General features: G+C 39.0%; 1 protein-coding gene across 1 annotated transcript in view; it reads right to left on the reverse strand.

Moving 5' to 3' along the window:
* The window catches only part of MALRD1 (MAM and LDL receptor class A domain containing 1), a 600,618-nt gene that overhangs the window by 468,172 nt on the left and 105,042 nt on the right, over positions 1–27,404 (reverse strand). The window contains exons 16-19 of the mRNA XM_047755391.1: positions 6,848–6,997; positions 5,851–5,956; positions 5,012–5,379; positions 928–1,340 (exon numbers count right to left, since the gene is read on the reverse strand). Of these exons, the coding sequence (XP_047611347.1) occupies positions 928–1,340; positions 5,012–5,379; positions 5,851–5,956; positions 6,848–6,997 (1,037 nt within the window). The remainder of the gene's footprint in view (positions 1–927; positions 1,341–5,011; positions 5,380–5,850; positions 5,957–6,847; positions 6,998–27,404) is intronic.

Here is a 27,404-nt window from a genome sequence, read left to right on the forward strand (position 1 = left end):
AACCAAGACATTTAGTAAAATGAAAAAAGAAAAAAAAAAGTTTAGCCAGGATATGCAAGAAGTCTCTTCCGATAAATAAGATGTAGATCTTACTTGACCAGAGGAAGAACACAAATATTCAATGTTCCACATGTTACAGGCTGCATGATGTATTGGCAACAGAATGCACATGACTTAACTGATCACTGTGGGTTCTAGTCCAGGTCCCTGTTTTCCTGCTTACCATCTATTTGGCTATGGGTAAATAACCACCAGAGTATTTTCCTTCATATCTATAAAACTGGCAGCAAGGATCTCTGACTTACCCACTTCAGGGAATTGCTGGATCAAGTAATATATGCAAAAGTCATTTACAAAACTGTAAAAACCTTATGAGCATTTGAACTTGCCACTGCAAGTTTGACTTTTAGGAGAAGGTTGGTTGGTTAAGATTTAGAGTAGAGAATATTCCACCAGGAATAAGGAAACCTAGATTCACACTCTGGTTCTGCCCCCCGGTAGTTTTGTTTTTCCAACACAGGTGCTCTTTCTGGATTTTTGTTGCTTACCTATAAAATGTAAGAAAGTCAAATGATATACTCAACATAACAGATTTTAGAGTCTGAATATTTTGCAGAACACCAAAGACTGTGCAAAACTCCTTTTCCTCCAGGTTTTTTTATTTTAGCACAATTATTTGAAATCAGAGGAACCCACAGCTGTGTCCAATGGCATGTGTCCACTTTTGGAGATTTTAATCACACTGGGGGCAGTCAAGGAAGAAAGCAACCTAATAAGCTTTGGTACACCCTTCATTAAATGATAAATGTGTGTCAAAGTAACTGATCAAATTTCCCTTACTTTTAATTCAAGAATACAGCGATCTTTCATATTCCCTAGACATCTTGACATATTTCAAACAGACCAGGTGAAACCCACTATCCATACCTGAAAAGGCTGCTGGCTGGAAATGGGAAGGTGCTTCCTTATCCAGATGTTTCCTTGATCCCCAAATGTCTCCCACAGCAGCTGTCCTCTCGTGTTGTTCCAGACTCGCTTGTAGATGGCCAGCCTGTAAATGTGCTTGCCGAACATGTGGTAGTAGAAGCGGAAGGTGCAGCCCTCTGCGTCCGTGGCATTAAGGACCGGGCTGAGTAAAGCAGCTGTGTGTTGGAAAACCTGCGGTTCAGAAGATTCTATGTAGAGATAGTGTCCTCTAGCTGTGCCCAAAGTATTATCCTTCATCGGCCCTGTGTTCAGGGTTGGTGTTGGGCCCTGGTTCCTGGTCCAATCAAAGTCGTCTTCTGCATCTTGTTCCCAGTTACAAATTCCCTTTTCAAAGTTACACTGAAGCTCTGGTTCTGAAATTGACATTACATAATATCAAAAGTGAATTCAGGGCACAAATAGCTAGGAATAAGAATACTAGTTGATACTTCACTCTGCCAAGGTAAACCACTTTCATTTGTTTAAAATACAATATTCAAGCAACGTTTTTTTAAAAAAAGAACATACATCCTAGATGATACATAAAATAATGGTATCTTGTAGACAGAAGATGGGATTACTTTGGCCATTATCTCCCAAATGCCTTTTATACTCCTCCCTTGTCCATAACGGTTACCGTAACATTAAGCAAACGGTCATTACCCGATGGCTGGCTCACTGCAACAAACTTCTGGCTCAGTGGATTTCAACTTTAGCCCAATAATCCAATTGCCAGTGAATGCAAACTGAAAAAAAATTAAATCTCAGAATTCTTCTCCAGAGATGCTAATTTTAATGGTATAGCCGAACATCAGGATACTTTACTAGCTCCCTTGGTGATTCTAACATTGAGAGCAGACAGGAGTCATCATGTAATAGGTCTTGATCTTTCAGCATCCTCTGGGGTGCATGTGACACTTGGGTCCCCCACGGTGAAGCCCTGCACAAATACTACCATGTTCGGTAAGGAGCCGTATTTTGAACAAGCACGCAAGATGATTCTGATGCAGGTATTTTCCAGACCTCCCTCTGAAATCAACGTCTTCTCTCCGGTTCCATCCTGCCCCCATTTCCAAATATTCCTCCACACTTGTACCAGCATGACCGTCTTTCAATGGCAGTTTATCCTTTTTTCTTCTCTGTGCAAACGCCTTGAATATTTACATTTCATCTCAACTTAAATCGAAACGCCTCTATCTTTCAAGCTTCAACTTTCCCACATGAAAATAACTTCCTTTTCATTCCCAATGATCATTTCCCTCGGCTCACACCAATCTACCAACGTGCCCTAAACCCTTCACCCCTTTCCTCACCTCTGTTTATGCCTCTGATGGCATGTGCCTTTCCTATTCTTAGCTGTGTCTTCTCAGTGGGAATCTTTACTTCCTAGATTACAGCCCCTTGGAGCTGGTGCTTTTGAACTTTTAACTCCCTGCAGTCAGCAGAAGAATTCAAAGCCCTTTCAAAGAATTAACTAGTTCCTTATCAAATGAATACGCTACCCACATTTGTAGGCTAATACAGGAATGTATTCATTTCTCAAGATGTGACAATTCTGTGGACCCCAAGTACTTTTCTATGCTAAATGGGATAGACTGTATATTTGACATTCGTGGGGACAGACGGGATAGGATTCAGAATTACCAAGGAGGTCTGCATTTTAGCTTCATTTACATGAGTATTTTTGAAAGGCAAATGTCAGCTGTCCTTTATTCATCTTAGTAACAGCACCTGATGCCAAAGGTGAACAATACTCCAAAACAATAAATAAAGGCATATGTGAATAAATGCAGCCAGGCAAGAACAAATCATCTGTCTCTGAAAACCACAGAACAGGCGCCTCGCCCTAATGAAGGAAACCAAGTGAGTAAATGTCAAATGGGAGATGAGCTTTCCTTTGCTATTTCCCCACTCGTGACTAATCAAGGGCAGCTGTGATGTGCGCTGGGGCCCTGCAGGTGCTCTGCAGGTGTCAGTCTTTGGCTGTGCAGCAGAAGGGGAATGTCAAGCTACTGAGATGTTTGACATAAAATGGCACTAAAGCCAACAGATTGTTACATTGCCCATCTTCATACTGACTGCACGCTCCATCTTTATTTCAAAAGGGAAATAAAGGCACATAGCCCCACCCTTACATAAAAGATCATGTTCTATACATACTTCAGGAAGTACAGCATCGGTTTCCAGATGCATAACCCACTCCATGTTGATAAATTAATATGTCTAGAATGCAAGGCAGCGAGAGGCACTGACAAGTCACGACTCTTTCCCTTCATTAATGTTTAGGCACACAAAGTATCTTGATAAGATAGCCATACTCCCATAATCCCATTCTACTATGTTAATACTGAGAAGTTGGAAGGATAATTTGCTTATTTTTAGTAACAGATCAACATGTTTTAAGGAGTTAGATTTGAAGTCCATGAAAAAAAAAAAAAAGATGAAAAGGCTTTCTACATTTGCAAAAACAAATTACCTTTAGGACAAGCAACACTTCTTATAAGAGCCATTGTCGAAATCATCAATTTTATTTATATGCACTAAAGGTATTAGCTGTGCAACAAGCCACATGGTAATTCCGACTTTAATATGCCTGACTGTATTAAACACCACATGTGTGCGAAACCCTCTACCATGATTTATATGGAAATTTCTTAATGTAATGTTTCCTACAAGGTACCACGATTTTTAATGGCTTTGCTTTGGTTTATGATCGCCTTCCAATTTAATAGGCACATAGCTTGAATTTTAAGAATTGTTGCCCTTTCTGGACAAAGGAAGGTGAAAATTTCTTATGACTAATCTTGGTAATTAAAAAAAGAAAGCAAACATCTGTTAGACCCTGATTCATTTCCAGGAGCAAGTGCACTAGGTACTACCAGGAACCAGGTTTATCAAGATGCAAGATGTAGAGTTGTCAGATAGCGTAACCTTTTCAGTATTTAAACGTGAAACTCGGGACTTGCCTTTGACACCTCACTCTCTGCTCCCTCTAGCCAAAACATCACCAAGTGTTCCTCCTAAATGTTTCCCCAAACTTTAGCTCCTCCGTCTCCATCACTGTCACCGTGCTACCAGTTGCCAAGCCCTCTCTGGCAAACTACTGCGGCAGCCTCCTAATAAATCCACTCTCTGGATCCACTCCTAACACATTGATTACACTGCATCTGCAGTGACACTTTTAAATCTGTCAATTTTATTATATTACCATTCTTCTTAAAAACCTTCAAATGGGAGTTCCTGCTGTGGCTCAGCGAGTTAAGAACCTGACTAGGATCCATGAGGATGCGGGTTCGATCCCTGGGCTCGCTCAGTGGGTTAAGGATCTGGTGTTGCCATGAGCTGTGGTGTAGGTTGCAGATGTAGCTCAGATCCCGCTTTGCTGTGGATGTGGTGTGGGCCGGCAGCTACAGCTCTGATTGGACCCCTAGCCTGAGAACTTCCATATGCCGCAGGTGCGGCCATAAAAAGAAACAAATATACATAACCTTCAAGCAGTAACTTCCTTAATGTGATTTACAACGATCTGCCACTCTGCCTCTCCTACATCACCATCCTTAGGTTTGTTGGACCCTATGTCCCCTCTATCATCTCTTGCCAGCTACACAGGGCATCTGTCCAGCTGCTCTGCAGTCACCTAACAGGGCTTGGCATACCTGCTTTTACTTACTGTTTTTCAGCTCTCAACTAAATGACCACCTCCAGAAAAGCCAAAGCCATTACTATATAAAGTCATAGAACCCCCACTTGTAATTCCTGTCAAAGCTGCATTTTACATTTATTTTAAGTATACAAATAATATCTATCTATTCAATTAAACTGTAACCACTAGGAGGCCAGGGACTCTGTGTAACTGTGCTCATCACTGTGTCTCTAGCATGTAATTCATAAATCTACATAATAAGTACTGATGTCCTGACTGATTAATGAATCACACGTAAGATGGAACAATGCTCCGTGTCTCTGTCTTGAATAACTAGGAAACAGTGAACTCGTCAAGACCAGCACCATCAAAATGAGTAAGAGGGACCAAGGGAAGACTCACCACAGTCGATCTCGTCTGTATAATCACCACAGTCATCCACCAGATCACATAACTGAAGCTTTTTTATGCAAGTCTTGCTGTATAGACACCAGAAATGATCTGCCCCTTCGCAGCTCTTTGAGGGGGGTGGAAGCATACAATTTTCAAATCTGACATCATCGATAGCTGAGACTCCGTCATAGAAACCAAGACTGACTTTGTGGAATGCCAAATGGAAGGGCTGAGTAAGGCGTCCAAGATGAATGACTGCCTGGAACCACTGCCTGCCCTGGTTATATAACACTCTCCACAGCACGGTGGAGTCATTGGCTTTTTCCATGTGGAGTTGTAGCTCAGCCGCTCCCACTGAGAGGCCGTGGTTATAAAACCTGAAAAAAACAAACAAACATAAGAAATGGAAATGATTGACGGAATAGACGAAATATTGAACTTTTAGACTTTCCCACTCAGTCAACAGTCAACTAAAAATTAGTTATCATAATGGACATCTTTATTTCTTGCAGTAATTGTGGCCACCCACTTGCAAGAGCTTATCTGCTGTAGTGCATGCTCTGGCTCTCAGGACCCTGGGAGACTTTCTCCAGGAGTTCAGTCCAGAACACAGGAAGTAGTGCTAATTAAATTATAATCTATTGTTGGAGGGAGAGTCCCTTTCATCTTAAAAAAGAACACAACAAAGGCTGAAAATGTGCTCCTAAGTAAAATGCTAATTGTGTGGATCGAATGCAATGGCTATTTTAGAGCAAATACAGGATCGATTACAATATCTAGTAAATGCAGGAGTATGCCTGCAACCCCCAGCTGGCCGGGGGTAGTTGGCCATTGTTTCTAATATTTACCAGAAGGAAAGTGTGCACCCAGGTCCTGTTTGGCTGAAAGTTGGGCTCTGGAGTTTAGCAATTTGCAATAAACTGTTGTTGTTCTTCAGAATGAACATAAAATGCCCTATTGGGATACAAAATGAAATCATAAGTTAGCCTACTAAATTTTAAACAAGACATCGGTCTGTAAACCCAGTACCGAAGACTATGCAACAATTAAAAACCAATAAAAGTGACTGCTAATCACATTTACGCTTATAAATATTAAACTATTATTTAGAGCTAGGTCACAATGATGCCAAAAACAAAGAGTAGTTTCAGTTAATTCAGCCAAAAACTTATCGATACTCCATTCCCCAAACCCATAAAGGAATAGTTCTATGGGACAACATAAGTGTAACTGACAATATTCAACTATCCTACTATTGGTTGTAGTAACATAGAACTTTACTGCTTCTCTTCTTCTCAGACCTGAGCAGAGATAAACCAAAGCACAGATCTTCCCTGACCTAGGATGAAGTCCCCCATCCAATAAACCCACTGTAAGTTGAAAATCTCAAAGTTCAAAATGCATTTAATACATCTGACCTACTGAACATCACAGCTTAGCCTCATCCACCTTAACTGTGCTCAAAACACTTACATTAGGCTAGAGTTGTACAAAATCCTTCAACACAAAGCCTATTTTATAATGAAGTGAACACCTCACGTAATTTATTGTATACTGTACTGAGAGTGAAACACAGAAGGGTTTTAAGTGTCTTGGTTATTCACTCTAGAGAGCACGTGGCTGACTGGGAGGTACAGCTCACAGCCACCGCCCAGCATCACAAGATCACAGTATCACAGGCATATGGCTAGTCCAAGAAAAGGTCAGAACTCAAAATGGGAAGTAGTTTCTACTGAATGCATGTCTTTTTAGCACCATCATAAAGCTGAAGAATCGTAAGGTCATACCATGGTAGTTTGACCAAAGAAAGTTGGTGGGTTCAAAGAGCCTCCACTTGTTTCTTACCTTCAGATGTGTTATGAGTGTGATCCTGGAGTGGGGCTTGATGCTCAAAATTAGCAGACAGGTTACTTCTAGAGCTCCACGTCCAGTCAAAACCATCACTAGCTGCTTCAAACCAACCGCAGCTGTTTGCTTCAAAGTCACATTCAGAAACTGAAGAACAAAATGTGGCTTTTAGGTTGGCACTCCAAGGGGATCACACGCTTAAAAATGGAGAGAGCTCAGTGGAAACCAACTTTCTATGCTTCCCTAAGTACATCAGAGTCACGCTTGAGGGAAAAAAGGGATCATATCTGATCCCACCAAAAATCAGAACTTTGCTTTTCATACTGGAAATTGACAAGGCAGAATTATCAATTAAAAAAATGTTCCAAATATTCCAGGAAACTGCATCATTCAGCCACTTTTCTTAGAGATTTGCCAAAGTCTGCCTAATTTGATATTCAAGTTAATTTCTCTGCTGCTAATACATCACCTGGAAGACTTATTTGTTCCTACAGAGTATTTTACACTAAACCACGGGAAGTAGCTACTTCTAAAAACTAATATTTGAAAAATCCAGATCCATTATCTTTAATAGTAATGTTCACCTGTGATTTTTGTAGAGCTTAATATTTTCCAAAACATTGCATGCATCACCTAGTTTGCACAGGGCAGAATAATTTGACCCACTTTTCAGGTAAATATGAAGAGAAATAGTTAAACTGCACAAAGATAATCTGGAGGAGGAAGAGAAGAAAGGCAAGGAAAAAGGAAGTTCCAAAAACAGCAGTGTAGAATTACAGTTAACACGTGGAGAATACCTAATGTAATAGAGCCTGTGCTGAAGGCTTTATATCAATCAAAATTGAACAATAGCTCCTTGGAAAGGGTATTATTATCATTGTGTTGCAGAGAAATAAAGGAAGGTTTAGGGAAGTTATTAACTGAGGTTCTGTAGTTAGGAAGTTACAGAGACTGATTGAAATCCAAATATTCTGACTCCTAGTCTAATATTCTTTCTACAACTGTTGACAATAGCTGTTAACTGCTATTAGACTGTAAAAAGGATAAACCAAAAAGCATACTCTGAATTTTCTCACTGTGGATATTTAGACACTAATTATAGATCCCAATGAAAAGTAAGATTGCTTCCATTGATCCTTGGCCATTGGATATTTTTATCCAAAGGTATAGTAATAAACTGCATAGGATTTTCCTTTAAAAGGACCTTAGGAAGTAAGCAACAGATTTAGGAGTTAAAAGTAAAAAGTAAGTAACTCAATGAGTTTATAAAATTTTAAATTTAAAGGGATTTTTACCTAATGATAAATGATGTTTAATTTTGAAAATGCTTCCACTTAGGAATGTAGAAAGTAGTAGTATCATAAACACTATTGATCTTTTTTGTTTCTATAAAATACCTGATTTCAAAAATATTTTTTTCTATCAGAACTCCTGGCCCAAAATCAGCAGAGTACTTTCAAATTTTACCAAAAAGTCAGTGAGAATGTATGAATACACTTAAAAATAAATACCTTCAAAATGTTGCATCAACTTTAATAAGCAAGTAATAACTGTATTTTAATACATAGAGACAAACAGAAATCAGCAAAATGAAGAAAGTACTGCAATGCTTAGTAAAGATTTGTCAAATAAAGTTTAGAAATCTATGGTGAAGCAAAAGCAAAAGCTACTCAAAAGTGAAAAACAATAATGATGATTATGATAAGTTAGGGATAAATGCTAAGAATATGTAAGTCTTTCTATTTTAAAAGCTATCTCTATCAATACAAATAAGCCATAAATATAACATAGATTCCAGTGTGTAGATGCTATTTCAATCCCTGAGAAAGCCAATACCTTTGATTCTTATTTCAGACAATCCAAAAAAATAGGGTCCAGGCGTTTTTGTTATTCAAAAATAGAAAACAAGTTATTGCTACTGTATAATATCTAGCCCACACAGATTCCTGGAAAGGGAACCTTATTATCTGCTATTTTGGGAGATATTGCTATAGAAATAAATGAATATTCATACAGTAGTAAAAGTTAAGAGACTATTACAGCCATTCTGTTCTCTTAGATAAGGCTCTTCAAAGACAGTGATTTTTAAGAGATGATTATGCTGTTAAAATTCAAATATGCCTCTAAGTATACTTTGTCCCTATAGATTTAGATTTCTACATACATTTAAAAACTCACCTCGACTGATCAGAGATGTAATAATCAGATGAAATTAATCTTCTGGTTAGCCGTTAATCAAAATACACACCTCATTAGAATAGCTTTGAAAAATTATGTATATCTTTTTCCTAGAAATACAATATCCTAGGTATGTTTTAATAATTGAGGTTCAAGGATTTTTCACTGCTTCTGGAATGCCATTATGGACTTGCTCAATTGTCATCATCATCACCAGAATTAACACTTTGCAATAAAAACTGAGGTACCATTTATTCAAGGTTTATTGTGTACCAAGCTTTGCCCTAGGGGCTGTTACATTCAAAACCGGATGCCTGTTGACACAGAATGGCATTCCCCATGCTTGTCTACTCTATGGCTTTGGATAGTAAAGCTAGTAACTCTACAGCAGCTTTTAATTATTTTGAGTAAAATTACCCTGTGGCCACTATTAGTTATGTCGATATTATTACAGTTGCTGTCCCTGGGGAAAGGGTGCTTGGGGATATAGGTCCATCATCCCACAAGATCATTGTCATTTGTAGAGTATTTCTCTAAGGGAAAAGAAGGTGAATTTCTGTAGGAGCCAAGGAAACTTGTGAGGGAAAAAACAAGGTACAGAATCAGACTGTCTCATTTCAGATTCACTGGTTTAGAACTTCTTAGATGGTTTGGGATGATCCTTACAGAGGCTCACAGGTAAGGAATATTTATATAAGTATACAAAGAAGAAATGTGACCCCTTTAGGCCCCACAGAAGACTTAAAAACTCATAGGTGGGTATTTCTCAGTATTTACCATCTCAGCATTTACCCAAAGGAGTTGAAAACTTACATCTACACTGAAGCCTGCATATGGATGTTTATGGCAGCTCTATTCTTAATTGACAAAATTTGGAAGCAACAAAGATGTCCTTCAGTTGGTGAATGAATAAACAGTGGTACAACCAAACAATGAAATATTACTCAGTGCTGAAAAGACATGAACAATCCAGCCATGAAAAGACATGGGGCAACCTTAAAGGCATATTACTAACTGGTCACTTTTAAAAGGTCACATACTTTGTGAGTCTAACTCTTTGAAATTATGGGAAATGGAAAACTATGAAGACAGTAAAAAGTCAGTGCTTGCCAGCATTTGATGATGAAGGGAGGGAGGAATTAGTGAAGCACAGATTGTAATGGCAATGAAAAGACCATGTAGGATGCCATAGTGATAGACAGATGTCATTACACATTGGTCCAAACCTATAGAACGAACAGCACCAAGCATGAACCCTGATGTAAACCACGGGCTCTGAGTGAATATGCGTCAGTTCAGGTTCACCAAGTGTAAACACCTGTCCCAGTCTGATGGGGGAATGTCAATAACGAGGGAAGGGATGGATGTGTGGGGGTGCGACGTACATGAGAAAACTCTGTGCGCTGTCCGCAATTTTTCCGTGACCTGTTCTGTGAACTGTTCTAAGATGTCTTAATAGTTAATTAATGACTGGTTAATGTAAGTGCTATAAAGAAAACAAAAGCAAAATTTATAGGAGGAAATATGTCCTGACTTACCAGCAGTTAAACTTTAAACTCCATCTGGTCTTAGGCCACATAGGCAAAAGATGCCCAGGTTTAGGGGAAAAAAGAAAAATAGCGAAACATACAGGCAGCGGTTGTGAAAAGTGAGAGACTTGGAGCCTAACACTGTGGATGACAGAAAACCAGCAAAGGCATAAATGCAATCTGGAGGACGTTGTCCCGTAGGTATCTTGCTGAATTCTCATGAAATATAAAAAAAATATTATTGTCCCCATCTTAGAGTTGGGAAACATGAGGCTGAAAGAAGAGTAACATATAATTTCACAGGACAGATTATTACTGACACAATTCCATCTCAGACCTTTGATGACAAAGCCTGTGCTCTTAAAATTACACTGTTTCTAGTGGTTTGAAAAATAATAATAATGATAGCTAACAACTTTGGAACAACTCTTATATGCGAGACACTATACTATGTGTTTTTAATGCAAGATTATATAAAATCTAAACATGTATAATCATAGGACATGTTCTCAAAGTCTACTGTATTGGCTCTTTTTAAGATTTTTTTTCCTCTAGATTTTATGAAACTTTTGAAAGTTTCACGAAGGAGGACTTAGCATGTTGGTACTTAGCATGTTGGCTTAATTTCATTGAGGTTGTGCTTCACTCAGTTAAGCAGAGGTTACCATGAATTTCAAATGCATAATTTTAAAACATGTCCTCTATTAATTACACTTCTTTGAGTTTCAGGCTTTTCCATGCATTCAAATGGTTATAAGTTTGGAATTATGATAACGCTGAAATAACTAAATCCTAGACTTCATCAATATTTAATTCACCACTTAAAGCGTAATAGTAAGAGAATATTTCCAAAAGTATTATGAAATAAAAAGATGTCTATATAAATAAATAGAAATAGTGAAATATTTTAAGAATGTCAATGCACAAATAATTTAAAAAATTTGGCATTCAAAATTACTGTATGTGGAATAAGAGTGATTACTTATATTAGTCTACATATGACTTGAAGGGTCTCCTATGACTTAAGCAGTAAAGATACTGTTGGGAAACGATTCCCCACGAGTCTCTCATATTTCTGCAAGTCTTATAAGCTGAGCCATTAACCACCTCTTTGTTCCAAACCTTCTTTCAAGGATACTTAAAATGCAAATAATCAGGAAAAATAGAGATAGTGTTTCTGTCCACCAGAGGGCAAGTTCTTATCCTATATAATAAAGAAGGTTTGCTCTAAGGCAAAGTCCAGACAAATGTGTTCGATGCCCACTGTGAAATATTTGGGTCTATCAGCTCAGCCTTTCTTATCTGTGATGCAAACTCACTTTATATGGACATCCATCTGGGCCCCTCTGCATTGCCCTGGGACTCAGAAAGTAAGAGGAAGTAAGGCAAACGTAATGCTTATTACATTGTTTGTTATACTACTAGTAATGAAGTCCTTTATCTCTGACCCAGAAGTCTTACCCCTTCTGCCAGCCTTCATTAAACCATGGCAGATAACTTGTTAGCTTACAAGTAAGGTAACATTTTGGACACTTCACAGTTGTCAGCACATACTTAAAGGGAAAAATAATAATAAAAAGAAAAATCTGTCCTCATGGAAATAAAATCAGAGAGGTGACTTTAATATTTTGGCTTTAATTTTGAGTGAGAATACAAACAATTGAGATGTTTTAAGCCAAGAAGTGACCAAATCTGACTTAACCTGATCATCACGGTTGTTGTATTGAGAGAAGATGAATGTGGGGGGAGTGGACAAGAAGCAGAAAGACAGAACAAAAATCCAGACAAGAGGGGAGTTCCCGTTGTGGCGCAGTGGTTAACGAATCCGACTAGGAACCATGAGGTTGTGGGTTCGGTCCCTGCCCTTGCTCAGTGGGTTAATGATCCGGCGTTGCTGTGAGCTGTGGTGTAGGTCGCAGATGTGGCTCGGATCCCGCGTTGCTGTGGCTTTGGCGTAGGCTGGTGGCTACAGCTCCGACTGGACCCCTGGCCTGGGAACCTCCCATATGCCCTGGGAGCGGCCCAAGAAATGGCAAAAAAAAAAAGACAAAAAAAAATCCAGACAAGAAATGATAATGGTCCAGGCCAGGATGGGAACAGTGAAGATAAGGATAAGTGAAGCATTCAGGATATATCTTGAAGGTAGACACAAGAGGACTAACTGACATCAGACAGGGAGTATGAGACCTCAAAGTCTTTGATCTGAAACAACAGAGGTACCATTGTATGAAGTGGAGAAAACTGAAGACATAGGTTTTAAGAGCAGTGGAGGAAGAGGATCTAAGTTCTGGACAAACTAAATATGAGATTCCTACTAGCTATTCAAGTGATCATGTCAGGTAGAGAGCTGGATATATGAGTCTGGAGTTTAAGTGAGAAGTCTAGGCAGAGGATATAAATCAGAAAATAACTGGAGTGACAGTAATGCAGCATAAAAATAGGAGAAAAATCAAAAGAGGGGTTCCCTGTGTCATAGAATCCAAGGCAGGTGTTTTAAAGAGGTGGGTAATACTCTCTGCATCAAATGCTATTGATGAGTCAGAGGAGCACTGAAACAGAGCAATGCCTCTCATTCACCCCTGACTTTGATGAGAATATTGCATTTTGAATACTAAGAGCAAGGCCCTGATTGAAGTGAGAAAAGAGAAATCAGAAGCATTGAAGAGAGTGACTACAATTCTTTTGAGGTATATACTTTATATCAATGAAAGGGGGAAAAAAGATGTGATAGCTGAGGAGGAAGTGGGATCAAGATCAGATTTTAAGATGTGAAAAAATAAAAGCATGTTTTTATGCAGATAAAAAAAAATATCTTGTAGACAGGGAAAATCACTGAGCAGGGTTGAGCAGGCAGAGATGGATTCTACTTACAACAGAAGGAGTTGACCATTGGTAGGAGCAGGGACAGTTTATTCAGAGTAAAGGAGAAAAGGTAAGTATTTGAGGTGGGTCGAAGGATACTGGAGCTCATGACAGTCCCTTTCTGGGTGTTTTTCTCAGTGAAAGAGAAAATGAGAGCATCAGCTCAGGCAGGAGACAAGGAAGCAGAAGACAAATGTTGGACAAGAGAGGAGAAAAATGTTTGAGGAGAGGGGTGAGGACGTGGAGTGGGAAAATATGTGACTCCTAGGCTGTACAAGATCCCACCTAGGGCAGTGAGCATCAGTTTCAAGTGAGAACAGATGACCCCGATTCATTTTCTTCTCTAGACACATTCAGCCAGGTAGATTCTGGCTCTGAGGGAGTTGAGAGCCACATTAAATCAGTTTGTGCTTGACTGACTGTGAAGTACCAGAAGACACCAAGGCAGCTAAAGGTCAGTGCGTGGCAGTCATTACAATATAGACCATGGACTTTAAACTGCGTAAGAAAGGAAGGGAGAACATGAGGGGATAAAGGACATAGGAGACCGCAGGTATTGATAGCACTCTCAATTGTTGGACCTAAGGAATCAGAAAACAAGAGCTAGAAGAACACGAAGCAGTGATTAGAAAAATCAGATGCTGGCACATGCAAGTTCCCGGGCCAGGAATTGATTCCAAGCTGAAACTGTGACCTACACCACAGCTGCAGCAATGCCAGATACTTTAACCCACTGCACCAGGATGAGGATCATTCCTGCCTCCCCACTGACCCTGAGCTGCTGCACTTGGATGAAGCCACAGCACCACAGCAGGAACTCCAGAAGATTCATTCTTACTGCAGCGCTTAGCAATGTCAGCACACAATTTTTTTCATTCCTTACTGAATTGAGGACTTTCATCTTTTCATTTATAGGAAGCACTTTACAACTTCTCTTTGCCATAATCCAAATTACCAGCATTAGTACTCTTGTGTTTTGAGGCCATTATTAAGTGAAATAAGAGTTCGTTGAACACAAATACTCTAATACCAGGACCGCTGACTAGATAACTGAGATGATACTTAGTGACTAAAGGGCGGGCTATAGTGAAACAAGGGATGGTTCATGTCCACAGCAGCACAAAGCAGGATGGTAGCAGATTCCATCATGCTGCTCAGAATGGAATACAATTCGAAACTTAGGAATTATTTATTTCTGGATTCACCCATTTAATTTTTTTCAGTCCACAGTTGACCACAGATAACTGAAACCACAAAAAGCGAAACTGTTAATAAAAGGATACTACTCTATAAAAATATCTGTAATTATGGGTGTATAAAATGCTTGGTAGAATTATATGGTACTTGTAGAATGGGGGAAAGTTATTTTTCTTGATGTCAAATTGTTTATTATGAAAGAAACAAGGAGTTCCCGTCGTGGCTCGGTGGTTAACGAATTTGACTAGGAACCAGGAGGTTGTGGGTTCAATCCCTGGCCGCGCTCAGTGGGTTAAGGATCCGGCATTGCCATGAGCTGTGGTGTAGGTTGCAGATGCGGCTCAGATCATGCGTTGCTGTGGCTGTGGTGTAGCCCAGCAGCTACAGCTCCAATTAGACCCCTAGCCTGGGAACCTGCATACACCGTGGGAGCGGCCCCAGAAAAGGCAAAAAGACAAAGCAAAAAAAAAAAGAAACAAAGAAAAATATATACATATGCTTAGAAGTATATATAAAGTACAAATTGATCTACATATGATATATAAATAGCTATTATAAAATATTCATTTAGTAACTCTCCACTCTACTTAGTATATATTATGTTAATAGTCAAACTGAATACAACTTTTGTGTTTCTATACCTTCTAAAACATTTTATTAATAGGTATTGTAATGGGTTCAATATATCCAAACCAGACCACAGTCCAAACCAGTCCAAACCATTCACAGAATACTAAATCAGACATGGATTTATGGTCAAACTTTGTTATGAATGGTCTTTCATTTTTGCTTGGAAAAGAAAAAGTGAGGAAAGTGTAAAGAGTCTGAAAAAGCTAAATCTAAGTCCTTTTAGAATTCTTTTAAAGTTAGTGAATTCCTGGAGTCCACTGGTGGACCAATGGGTTAAGAATCTGGCATTCCCACTGTAGCAGCTTGGGGCATTGCTGTGGAGTGGGTTTGATCCCTGGTGTGGAAACTTCCACATGCCGTGGGGAGGGGGGAAGCAGTGAATTCTCAATGTCAACATGTTTTTCAATTTGAGTTCTGTCCTGAAGTGAGAACTCTAAGGAATACTAATTCATTTCTTCATGGGGATAAGAAATCCTTGGAAATGCTGTGAGTCCCACCATGAATTCTAAAAGGCCAACAGTATTCTACCAAATAATCAAATATAAAATTTTAACAAGGAAACAGGATACAGGAACAAAGTAACATACAACATCAGGTGTATAAAATCATGTAATAAAAGGCATCATTAAGAAGTGATACAGATATGAGAATATTAATAAAATTAGAGCTGGTTTGCATTTTAAAAATGGATAAGATTAAAATATAAGTGACTCAGAAGTGAATGAGGAACAGGATATCTTGGGTAATGAAAGGTCCCTATGAATTTTTATGAAATAACCTGAGCTTAGCTCTACAGATAAGCTTGCTCTTAGCAAGAAGTACAAAATATCTGAAATCATTAGATTAGTCTGAGGAAATAAATACATTAACTATACAAAGAACATCCAAATAAAAACCTAACAGGATAGAAAAAAAAAAAAGTTAACCCTTTAAAAAAAATCCATTGTTGGGATTTCCCATTGTGGCTGAGTGGTTAACAAATCTGACTAGGAATCATGAGGTTGTGGGTTCGATCCCTGCCCTTGCTCAGTAGGTTAAGGATCTGGCATTGCTGTGAGCTGTGGTATAGATTGCAGACACAGCTCGGATCCCACGTTGCTGTGGCTCTGGTGTAGGCCAGCAGCCATGGCTCTAATTCAACCCCTGGCCTGGGAACCTCCATATCCCATGGGAGCAGCCCAAGACATGGCAAAAAGACAAAAAAAAAATTCCATCATTAATTTCTGCCTATTCTTAGGCAAAGAACAGTAAGCCCTTTTACAAACCATATTTCCTGTCCATCTATATTACTGGACTGCACCTAATGTGATTATTATCTGAAAAGTTGTTCTTCAAAAGTTCAGGTTAGGAGATGAACATAATGAGTTTATAATATGACTATGCTACGGTTTACTCCTATTCAACGGCAGCGGGCACAAAATGGGAAGTCACTGGGCATTTTCCACATAAAACGTGATGAAACAGAATCTCTACTCTTATTCAACAAAAGGTAAGAAGCTCTCTTTGTTCATGTTTCTGAAATGGAAGGCCTTATGATCTGCTTGAGTTATTTCTTAAGACAGAGCTAGTCTAAGACCTGAGTATCCTAATTGAAGATTCTATTAACCTTACTCAAGTTTAAAGAGAGTTAAGAATATGAGGTTATTTTCCACAAATGACTAAAAATTTCAGTAGTAAACTAAAATTGAAAACACGCACTTTAAAAAAACTCAAAGAGGAGTTCCTGGTGTGGCTTAGCGATAATGAATCCAACTAGAATCCACGAGGATGCAGGTTCGATCCCTGGCCTTGTTCAGTGGGTTACGGATCTGGCATGGCTGTGAGCTGTGGTGTAGGTCACAGACGCAGCTTGGATCCCGTGTTGCTGTGGCTGTGGTGTAGGTCGGCAGCTGCAGCTCTGATTTGACCCATAGCCTGGGAACTTCCATATGCTGCAGATGTGGCCCTAAAAAGAAAACAAAACAAAACAAAAAAACTCATAGACACAATAATAATCTAAAGATGGTAATAAAATTAACTTTTTTTAAAAAAAAGTCATTTCAAACCTTTTTTATCTCACTGAAAGGAGTTTCTTGAGGAATACTAATGCCTCAGGTACCAGTAGTATGAATAATGCCTTCTAAAATGTATGTATATATAGCCAGGACACGGAAACAACCTAAATGCCCACCAACAGATGAATGGATTAAGAAGATGTGGTACATATACACAATGGAATACTACTCAACCATAAAAAAGAACAAAATAATGTCATTTGCAGCAACATGGATGGAACTAGAGACTCTCATACCAAGTGATGTAAGTCAGAAAGAGAAAGACAAATACCATATGATATCACTTATATCTGGAATCTAATGTATAGCACAAATGAACCTGTCTCCAGAAAAGAAACAAACTCATGGACATGGAGAACAGACTTGTGGTTGCCAAGGGGGAGGGGGAAGGAGTAGGATGGACTGAGAGTTTAGGGTTAGTAGATGCAAACTATCACCTTTGGAGTAGATAAACAATGTTATCCTGCTATATAGCACAGGAACTATGTCTAGTCACTTGTGATGGACCATGATGGAAAAAGGATACATATATATCTATATCGATATATATCGATATCGATATAGATATATACATGACTGGGTCACTTGCTGTACAGCAGCAATTGACAGCACATTGTAAACCAACTATAATAAAAAATAAAAATCTTAAAAAAAGAAAAATGAATAAAATAAAATGTATGTATATGATTAACTGAAAAAAAGTGACAAAAACTTGAAGTTTTCTTTTTCTTTGAAACTGTAAACACACAGAATGTTCTCTTTATAATGGAACTCAAAGTGGTCTTTTGCGCAAAAAGAGGGAAAGTTTGATTTCTAAAATGGTGTTTCAGAAATCTGCTTTATGCATGTACTGCCATGGCTATAGCATGAGCTTTGGAAGCAGATTAAGCCCAAGGTGGGCTTTAATCCTTGCTATTTACTAGATGTGTGATTTTAGTTGTTCATCTCTTTGAAATTCCATTTCCTCATATGTAAAGTGAGAATATTACCAGCCTCGGATAAATACGATGCTATATGATAGGATCCAGTGACTATCCCAAGTCCAAAAACAGTATATATAAGTTTTCAAATATGGGCAATAAGAGACACCATCACTTTACTAAATCCTCAAGTTAAAAAGACTGTTTGGAACACAAATCACAGGCATGGTGTAAAGGGTGCCCCTGCTGCTTCACCTTGGTTCAATTTCCTCTCACCTCTTCTGTCAATTTTCGGAATAGTCTAACTAGTCTTCCTGCTTCCAAGCTTGCAGCTGGCAGCTGGCCTGGTGCTTTCGTCTAGACCTTGGTGATGCTAGACTCTGGCCTGGAAATGACAGTGGGATTACCCTGTTCTTCTGGTGAACAAAGAGATTTTCACTGTAACAAACCTCCAACCAAGACCTTCTGTGGGCTGAGAAAAACCAAGACAAAAAGAACCACTCTAAAATCCTGTCTGAGTAGAGGAAGAGTACTATGCAAATTCAAAAATTGCTCAAATATCCTACCCACCTGGCTGACAGGAGTAACTGCTGTGTCCTCACCAATTGCAATGTTTGTTCTATTTCTCTTAACCTCCAAAAAAAAAAAACTGATTTAGGAACCCAATCAAAGAAATACCCTGTTTCTTGAAAACACCCAATTCAGAGTGAAGTCCTGCTTCCTTGAACCCTTCTGCAATTACACAACACAAACCTAAACCCTATAACAAGTTCCTTCTGACACTCTCTTGCTGAGATGCCCCACAGGACCCTATGGAAAGTTATTTTCCTTGTTCAGCAAGGATCAATAAACCCAACTTTATTCCATGTGTTTTATTGATTTTTTTGTTTTGTTTTGGCTGTACCCACAGCATGTGCAAGTACCCAGAACAGGGATGGAATCCATTCATAGCTGTAACAAGAGCCACAGCAGTGACAATGCCTGATCCTTAATCCCCGAGACCATGAAAGACTTCTTTGTTGGTGTTCTCTGGTAGGTGGGCATTCATACCCTCCCATATGTTCCTGTTCTAGCAAGTACAGTGATTCTGTTAAGTCAGATCACCTAAGTCCTCTCTTCAAAATACCACAGCCGCACTTCTCTCACTCATTTAAAGCCAGTGTCCTTACGATGACCCCTAAGGACTTAAGTTAAATAGTTTTGAAACCAGGCTGCATATTAAAAATCACAGGGGGAGCTTTACAATAACTAATGCCTGGGTTCCACCACCAGTGGCTGCAATTTAATTGGCCATGGGATCGAGTGCTATAGAAGCTCTCCAGTTCCTTCTGCAACACAGCCAAGGCTCAAAAACACAGCTCTAGATGGGTCTGTTTCTCTGACCTCATTTCCTATTACTTTTTTTCTTACAATCTCTTTCTGCTACAGAAATCATTTGCTCTTGCTCAAACGCACCAGGTATCCTCTGTCTCAATCCTTTAGTTCTTTCTTTCTGCCTGAGAAACTTTCCTCTGAGATATCCTCAGGGCTCATTTCCCTTACCTGGAGTCTGCTTTAAATCCCCCTGTCATTGAGAGCTGCCATGACAACCCTATTTAAAATGGCAAAGCCCTTCCCCCCATAATTACCCTATTGCCTTTACACTGCGATATTTTTTATAATATATATCCCCTCCTAATATAGTATGCAATCTACTCCTATCATGCAGCTTCAGTCTTTCCTCCACTAGGAAGCAAGCTTCAAGAGGAGAGGGATGTCTGTCTGACTTATTGTGGGATCTACATACCTGGCATATAGCAGGCACTCAAAAACACACTTGTTAAAAAGTATCATTGACATTCCTTTTTCCAAAATAAAATGTTTTTCTCAATTTCTTATTTTTAGGGCCACACCCACAGCATACGGAGGTTACCCAGCGAGGGGTCTAATCAGAATTAAAGCTGCTGGCCTACACCTACAGCCATGGGCCAGATCCTTAACCCACTGAGTGAGGCCAGGGATCGAACCCGCAACCTCATGGTTCCTAGTCAGATTCCTTTCCGCTGTGCCACAATGGGAACTCCTTCCCCCAAACTCTTGATGCTATTACAGAGTTAGACCTTCTTAGTTGGTACCCCAATACAAGCCTGCTTATCGGCCCATGTACTCATTTTTTTATTATGTTTCTCTTTTGTCATAGTTCCCTAATTGTGTGTTTCTCCTTATGTTCAATATTTGAGTCTTCATTTTTCCTTATTGATATTTATAGTTAACGGCCTCTGAAAGGAGAGGTAATTAAATACCATAATTCACCTGCAATGGGAAACCTCAAGTGCTGTTACCAGGCTAGAGTTTTAGTTAAAATATTGGCTCCTGGGAGTTTCCATTGTGGCTCAGTAGAAACAAATCTGACTGGCATCCATGAGGACCCAGGTTTGATCCCTGGCCTCACTCAGTGGGTTAAGGATCTGGTGTTGCTGAGAGCTGTGGTGTAGGTTGCAGATGCAGCTTGGATCCCCTGTTGTGTGTCTGTGGTATAGACAGCAGCTACAGCTCCAATTTGACCCCTAGTCTGGGAACTTCCATATGCCATGGGTGCGGCCCTAATATATATATTTAGGTTCCTACTCTATACTCTCTCCCTGGTGTCACATCCAGTATCAATGCTCCAATTACTTTCTTATGTCAATAAAAATAATCCAATTATTCCTCCCGCTCACTGCCTTATTTTTCACACCAGAACTGTCCAAACTATAGACCATAATGTCTCCCCCACAGCCCTACTTTCTGTCTCTCTCTCACTCTATATCCTGTGACTCCAGATAAAAACTGTTAAGCATTATTTAAATTGCCTCCTTTCTCCTTCTCTAAAATCCAATCGATCAAGTTTTTCCTTATTCTGACTCATAAATTTTTACTGACATATCTCTACATGTCAGTTCAGTCTACGATATTCTCTCATCTTTACTCTTAAATTCGTTATTCTTAAATTCTTCCATCTGAAACCATTACTTTCACACTCTCCCCACAACTCATTCTACACACTGCCACCAGAGGAGAAAAATTGAAAGACCTTAAAAACTCAAACTTGATCACGCAACTGCTTAAAAATCCTTAGTACAATGGCCAAAACTTTAACATGCTTAAGCTAATTCCCAACAATCTTGGTGCTTCTCTTGCCTTTATGCTCAAGCTACCTTTATTACTTCAAGTTTTTTTTTTTTTAATAAATCAAAATCACTTTCCTCCTCAGCCATTTATTTATTTATTTATTTTTCCATTTCTTGGGCCGCTCCCATGGCATATGGAGGTTCCCAGGCTAGGGGTTGAATCGGAGCTGCAGCCGCTGGCCTACGCCAGAGCCACAGCAACACGGGATCCGAGCCGCGTCTGCAACCTACACCACAGCTCACGGCAACGCCGGATCCTTTAACCCACTGAGCAAGGGCAGGGACCGAACCCGCAACTTCATGGTTCCTAGTCGGATTCGTTAACCACTGCGCCACGACGGGAACTCCGTCCTCAGCCATTTTAATACCTTACCACAGTTCACTGCTTCTGTTTAGAATCTACCATTTACTTTTTCACCTAGCTATTCAAATACCTTTTTTTTTTGTCTTTTTGTCTTTTTAGGGCTGCACACACAGTATATGATGGTTTCCCAGGCTAAGAGTCTAATTGGAGCTACAGGTGCCAGCCTACACCACAGCTACAGCAATGCCAGATCTGAGCCACATCTGTGACCTACACTACAGCTCATGGAAACGCCGGATCCTTAACTCACTGCGTGAGGCCAGGGATGGAACCCACAACCTCATGGTTCCTAGTCAAATTCATTTCTACTGTGCCAAAACAGGAACTCCTCAGATTCTTTCTATCTCTTTCATTTAAAAGGTAATGCAGGAGTTCCCATTATGGCACAGCGGAAACCAATCTGACTAGGAACCATGAGGTTGTGGGTTCCATCCCTGGCCTCGCTCAGTGGGTTAAGGATCCAGCATTGCCTGTGAGCTGTGGTCTAAGTTGACGACATGGCAGGTATTAAGTAGTTGTTTAGTATTATAATAATCATTATTATTACCTAGATTTGATTGGCAGTAGATTATCATGGCTTTTTTATTGCACATGTTAGATTCTCTCCCCAGAATCTTTCTTTTTTTTTTTTTTTTTTGCTTTCTGTGTCTACCATACAACCCTAACACTGGAAAGTCTCAAACACTCATAAAATATGAAGTTACCAGAAATTAGGAAATACTAGCCTATTTGAAAGCCTTTCTTGGAAACAGTGACGGAGATGAAGAGGTTTACAATCTTTGAGAATTTTATAGATGTAATCACCCTGGAAGGCGCAGTCGGTGAAATGAATCTCAGCCGTCTACTGCCCTGATATCCATTCTCTGTGTGCCTAACTTTTCTCAGCTATAAATCAGTGAATACACAGAAATACTTTTCAAACAATGTCAGGTACAAAATAAGTGCTCCGTAAGTGCGGGGCAGTATTTTACATTATTATTATACAATCTTTCAGGTATCTTTAAACTATATCCCAACTGGATACATCAACACTGGAAGGAAATGTAAATTTCACTATCCAGAGCAGTCAAGACCTGCAAGGCAAGGAGACAAGAATTGCTAAGAAAACATGGTTTGAATAGGAGAGGATCACGAAGTCTCTCCTTACACTTCTCATCCTAAACATCACTAACCTGAAAACAGAAACGAGAGAGAGAACAGTAGCAGATGCGAGAGAAAAGAGAAAGACTGAATTGCTCTGTGTGTACAAGCAAAAGACACTGTCACTTATTCTTCTAGCTTATAATTTTCAGAGTGAAGAACAATGATCTTGCTGAAAAATAAAACCCAAGTGAGCTCAAATGACACACAAAAACCTCTCCAGAGATACTCCTTAATAATGTAATTTATTAAAATTTAATCTTAAATAATCATAGAAAGACTTTCTTATTAAATCCATAGATTTTTAGTCTCAAGAGAATTTTCAACTGAAAAAACTTATCTTCTTTACTACCTATTTTATGATACTGTCTCTACTGTCCTGAATTTCTCTAACAACATAATTATCTACAGCAACAATTGATCAAAATGTCATGGGTTGTTTAACAGATTTTACTTGTATACAGGAATATTTTTTCATTTTTTTTTCCCCTTCAGTGATCAATGGTTCCACAAATGAGAAGGAATGCACTTTTTCTCCACTTTTTAGTTTTATGTCACAGAGATACACCATCACCCGAAATAACTTCCCATTCCAAACTTTTACAATTACCTCTGCCTAGGGAGGGTTGTTTTTTGTTGTTGTTTTTGTTGTTGCTGTTGTTCTTGTTTTAATACTGGAAAATAGTGTTGAAAGGGTAACTTGAGGATAATATGAAGAAGAGAAAGAGAATCCAATTTGCCAAGAAAAAATAGCAGTCTTCTTTCCATGAGAACTTACACACTAGTCTAGGGCCATACCACCCTGAACACGCCCGATCTCATCTGATCTCGGAAGCTAAGCAGGGTCAGGTCTGGTTAGTACTTGGATGGGAGAATTTATACACTGATGTGCATTTAGTGGAGAAGTAAGTTGTTAAAAATAATTAGTAAATTTAGGTTTATTTTGAGACACATTTCCCTCCCCGCTGGCCTATAGAAAACAGTCTAAGATAGAAAATAGAAAATAGTAGCTTAGTCTCCCATCTTTTATTAAAATAAAAACAATCTGTGGTTATATAGAGAGGTGCATTTTTAGGAAACCTTTAGTTCTATAATTAACTTTAAATATGTTCAATCTCGCCAAAAAAAATATCTTCTCAAAAACATTTTGGGGTGTTCCCATCATGGCACAGTGGTTAACGAATCTGACTAGGAACCATGAGGCTGCAGGTTCGATCCCTGGCCTCTCTCAGTGGGTTGAGGATCCGGCGTTGCCAGGAGCTGTGGTGTAGGTCACAGATGCAGCTCTGATCCCGAGTTGCTGTGGCTCTGGCGTAGGCTGGCGGCTACAGCTCTGATTAGACCCCTGTCCTGGGAACCTCCGTATGCTGAGAGTGCGGGCCTAGAAAAGACAAAAAAAAAAAAAAATTGGTTTTCACAAAATAGGCAGCAAAACACAGTCCTAGTTAGAGCTCTCTCACTCACATGCACACACAAACATAAACACACAGACTTGCTCAATAAAAACAGAGAAGAGGAAACATAGCCACAGAAAATCCAAGCTTCTTCCCAATGCATTTATGTGATGAAACAAACTTTTAAGTCTCAATGAGGAATACAACAATTACTCTTGGACGGTAACACATTACTAAAAATACATGGAGATGGCTTCTAAAGCATCACACATCAAATCACTAGGCTTCTACTTTACTCTCAGCTGTGGAAATGCCAGTGTTTAATGCATATATTTGTATATTTAGCAGATAAAGTTGCTAAAATACAATTGGGGAAAATATACAACCAGTATTTAAGCTTGAAAAAAGCAAATCAGAAAAATAATAAATCACTCCTTTTCCTATACTGCTCAATCTGTCTTTGCTTAGATTTTATTGAAGTCAAATACTAAGTATTGATGTATGTAGTTTTTCCTGTGAACAGAGAGAGAAGTAGAAAATGAGAAATTGTATAAATCTATTTTTAGGAAAAAGGCTTATGCATCTCAGACTAAACAATTTTTAGACAGAAATAAATTGTGGTGCTCGGAATGCGTTGTTTGGGAATATTAAAATACTTTTACAACATACAGAACTGTTTAAAAATTTTGTGGCTTTCTCATTTACATTACATAGCGTACGTTAAAACAAATTAATATATAATATATAAAATAAAGGATATACATATATATCCTTCTTATCCAGTGTGGACATGGGAAAAAAATATCACTGAAACTATCTGGCGAAAGAAATCTTCATTTTGAGGTTTATAAATTACTTTTCTGAACAAACGCAAGTTCTCTGTAAAGTATTATCATATATTTTAGTCTGTGAGAAAAATAAATATTTATTCACAAAAATCAGAACTTCTGAATAGTATCTTCCTGACCATGAAAGAAGTAAAAGGAATTTTCAAAATGAACTTCAAGCACAGCAAAACTGGAACCTCTCTACATCGCTGAGATGACTGTTGATTAATATAATAACCTTTGGTACGAACACACCCCAAAAAATTCGGCTAGGGAATTCCCATTGTGGCTCAGTGAGTTAAGAACCTGATTAGTATCCATGAGGTTGCGGGTTCAATCCCTGGTTTTGCTCAGTCAGTTAAAGATCTGGCATTGCTTCAAGGTGCAGTGTAGGTTGCTGATGCACCTTGAATCCGGCATTGCTGTGGCTGTGGTGTAGTATGGCAGCTGCAGCTTCAATCTGACCCTAGCCTGGGAATTTTACGTGCCATGGGTGCAGCCCTAGAAAAGACCAAAAAAAAAAAAAAAGGCTAAATGCACTGAGTGTCATTAAATAACCACTTAAATTAAAACAACTTGTAAAAAAATCTATCCTAAAGAAATAATTCAGAATAACACTTTTAAGCTAAGAAAGATAAAAAGACATCCTTTAAAATGACGACCACGGCATACTGATTGCAACCTGTGCAGGAGAAATGGGCTTTGGGAAGCACTGGGACTGTTTGAACACACCTGGCTTTGACTCTGCTCAGGACCTCAAATCCTGTTAGGGTTTGACCTACTAATGCCAGATTGGGCCTGAGAGCTGAGACATCTTTAAACATTCTCTTAAATGGAAACAGAGATTATGTGTCAAAGTTGTTCATAAATGACAGCTTAAGTCCAGGTATGAAATCATTCCAGCATGAACTTTTCTGAAATGTTGTAATTCTGCCATGCTCAAAGTCCCTGTGTAACAGCAGCCCACCCTGCGTGGATCTGAAGGCTAAAGGAAGTTCTCCTGAGAGATGGTGTATCCACCCAGCTGTATAGGTGCTTCAATTCTTTAGTTACCATGAATGAATACTGGAGAAACTTAATGTAACAGCACAGTTAGGATGTGGTATCTTTAACAGTGAAAGGATGGAAGGAAGGAAGGAGAGGGGGAAGGAGGGAGGGAAAGAAATGAGGGAAGGAGGGAAAGGCGGCAGGCAAGCAGGCTCCCTGAAACGCTCTACCCCTAGGCTACAATTTAAGTGTAGTTTTATATTATAAATAAATTCAGAAACACTCAAATCATTCAAGGTTATCAAAATTCTACAAAATGTCATAATTTCTACACATCAATTTTTTTTTTTTTTTTAAGGGCCACACATGCGGCATATGGAAGTTCCCAACTAGGAGTCGAATGCCACAGCCACTGCAACATGCAAGGTCCTAGGTGTGTCTGCGACCTATACCACAGCTCACGTCAATGCCGGATTCTTAACCCACTGAGCGAGTCTAGGAATCAAACCCGCATCCTCATGGATATTAGTTGGGTTCATCACCACTGAGCTACAAGGGGAATTCCTCCAACATTTTTTTGATCAGATAAATCATTTCTTTCTTTTACCAAAATGTGTTAAAGCTTAAATCTGATTTTTTTCTAAAATGTTTAAAGATAATTCAGAGGCAGCGAGAACCTAAACTCACAATAAGTTTAACAACTCTTTTGCGGTATGCCACAATCAGTCTTATCTTGAAGAATAATTAAAATTGTGTTATAGATGGTTTTGGTAATGAGAAAATTAGAATAAATCACATTAAAATATGAATATTTGAAACTCTAATATACTAATGTTCCTTTTAAGAAGGATTTATGTTTATGAGTAGATATCTTGAGGGTGCCATCAGGATAGCACCCTCAGGCTATCTTCTTACAGAAAACCCATATTTCAAGCAATTAAGTTTTCTATGGGGAAATTGACCAGTAAGTTAGTTCAATGCTAGACTCTCAGCCTAAAATCCTATGTTTCCTTCTCTCCTTTTTGCTGCAAAGAAGACAAAAGACTCCTGCTTTTATCCGTATAAATGTGTCACTGTGCCTTTACCTCACCTCAACTCGCTGCCAGAATCTTTAATGTATGGATTCATAAAAATGGGATGAAGAGTTAGCATTTCTATGAATAAACAGATTCCCAAAATAAAATTAGCTCTGTGGGAAAAAAAGCATGCAAAGAAATGACAGTAAAGACTCTAGAGATCTGGAGTTCATTTGCTGTTTTTTTTTTTAACTCAGTTCACCACGATCATGGGTCCACAGCCAGAGAGCTATCTCCGTCATCTTTT

The sequence above is a fragment of the Phacochoerus africanus genome, chromosome 12 (assembly GCF_016906955.1).
Source record: "Phacochoerus africanus isolate WHEZ1 chromosome 12, ROS_Pafr_v1, whole genome shotgun sequence".
In the NCBI taxonomy this organism is placed as follows: Eukaryota; Metazoa; Chordata; class Mammalia; order Artiodactyla; family Suidae; genus Phacochoerus; species Phacochoerus africanus.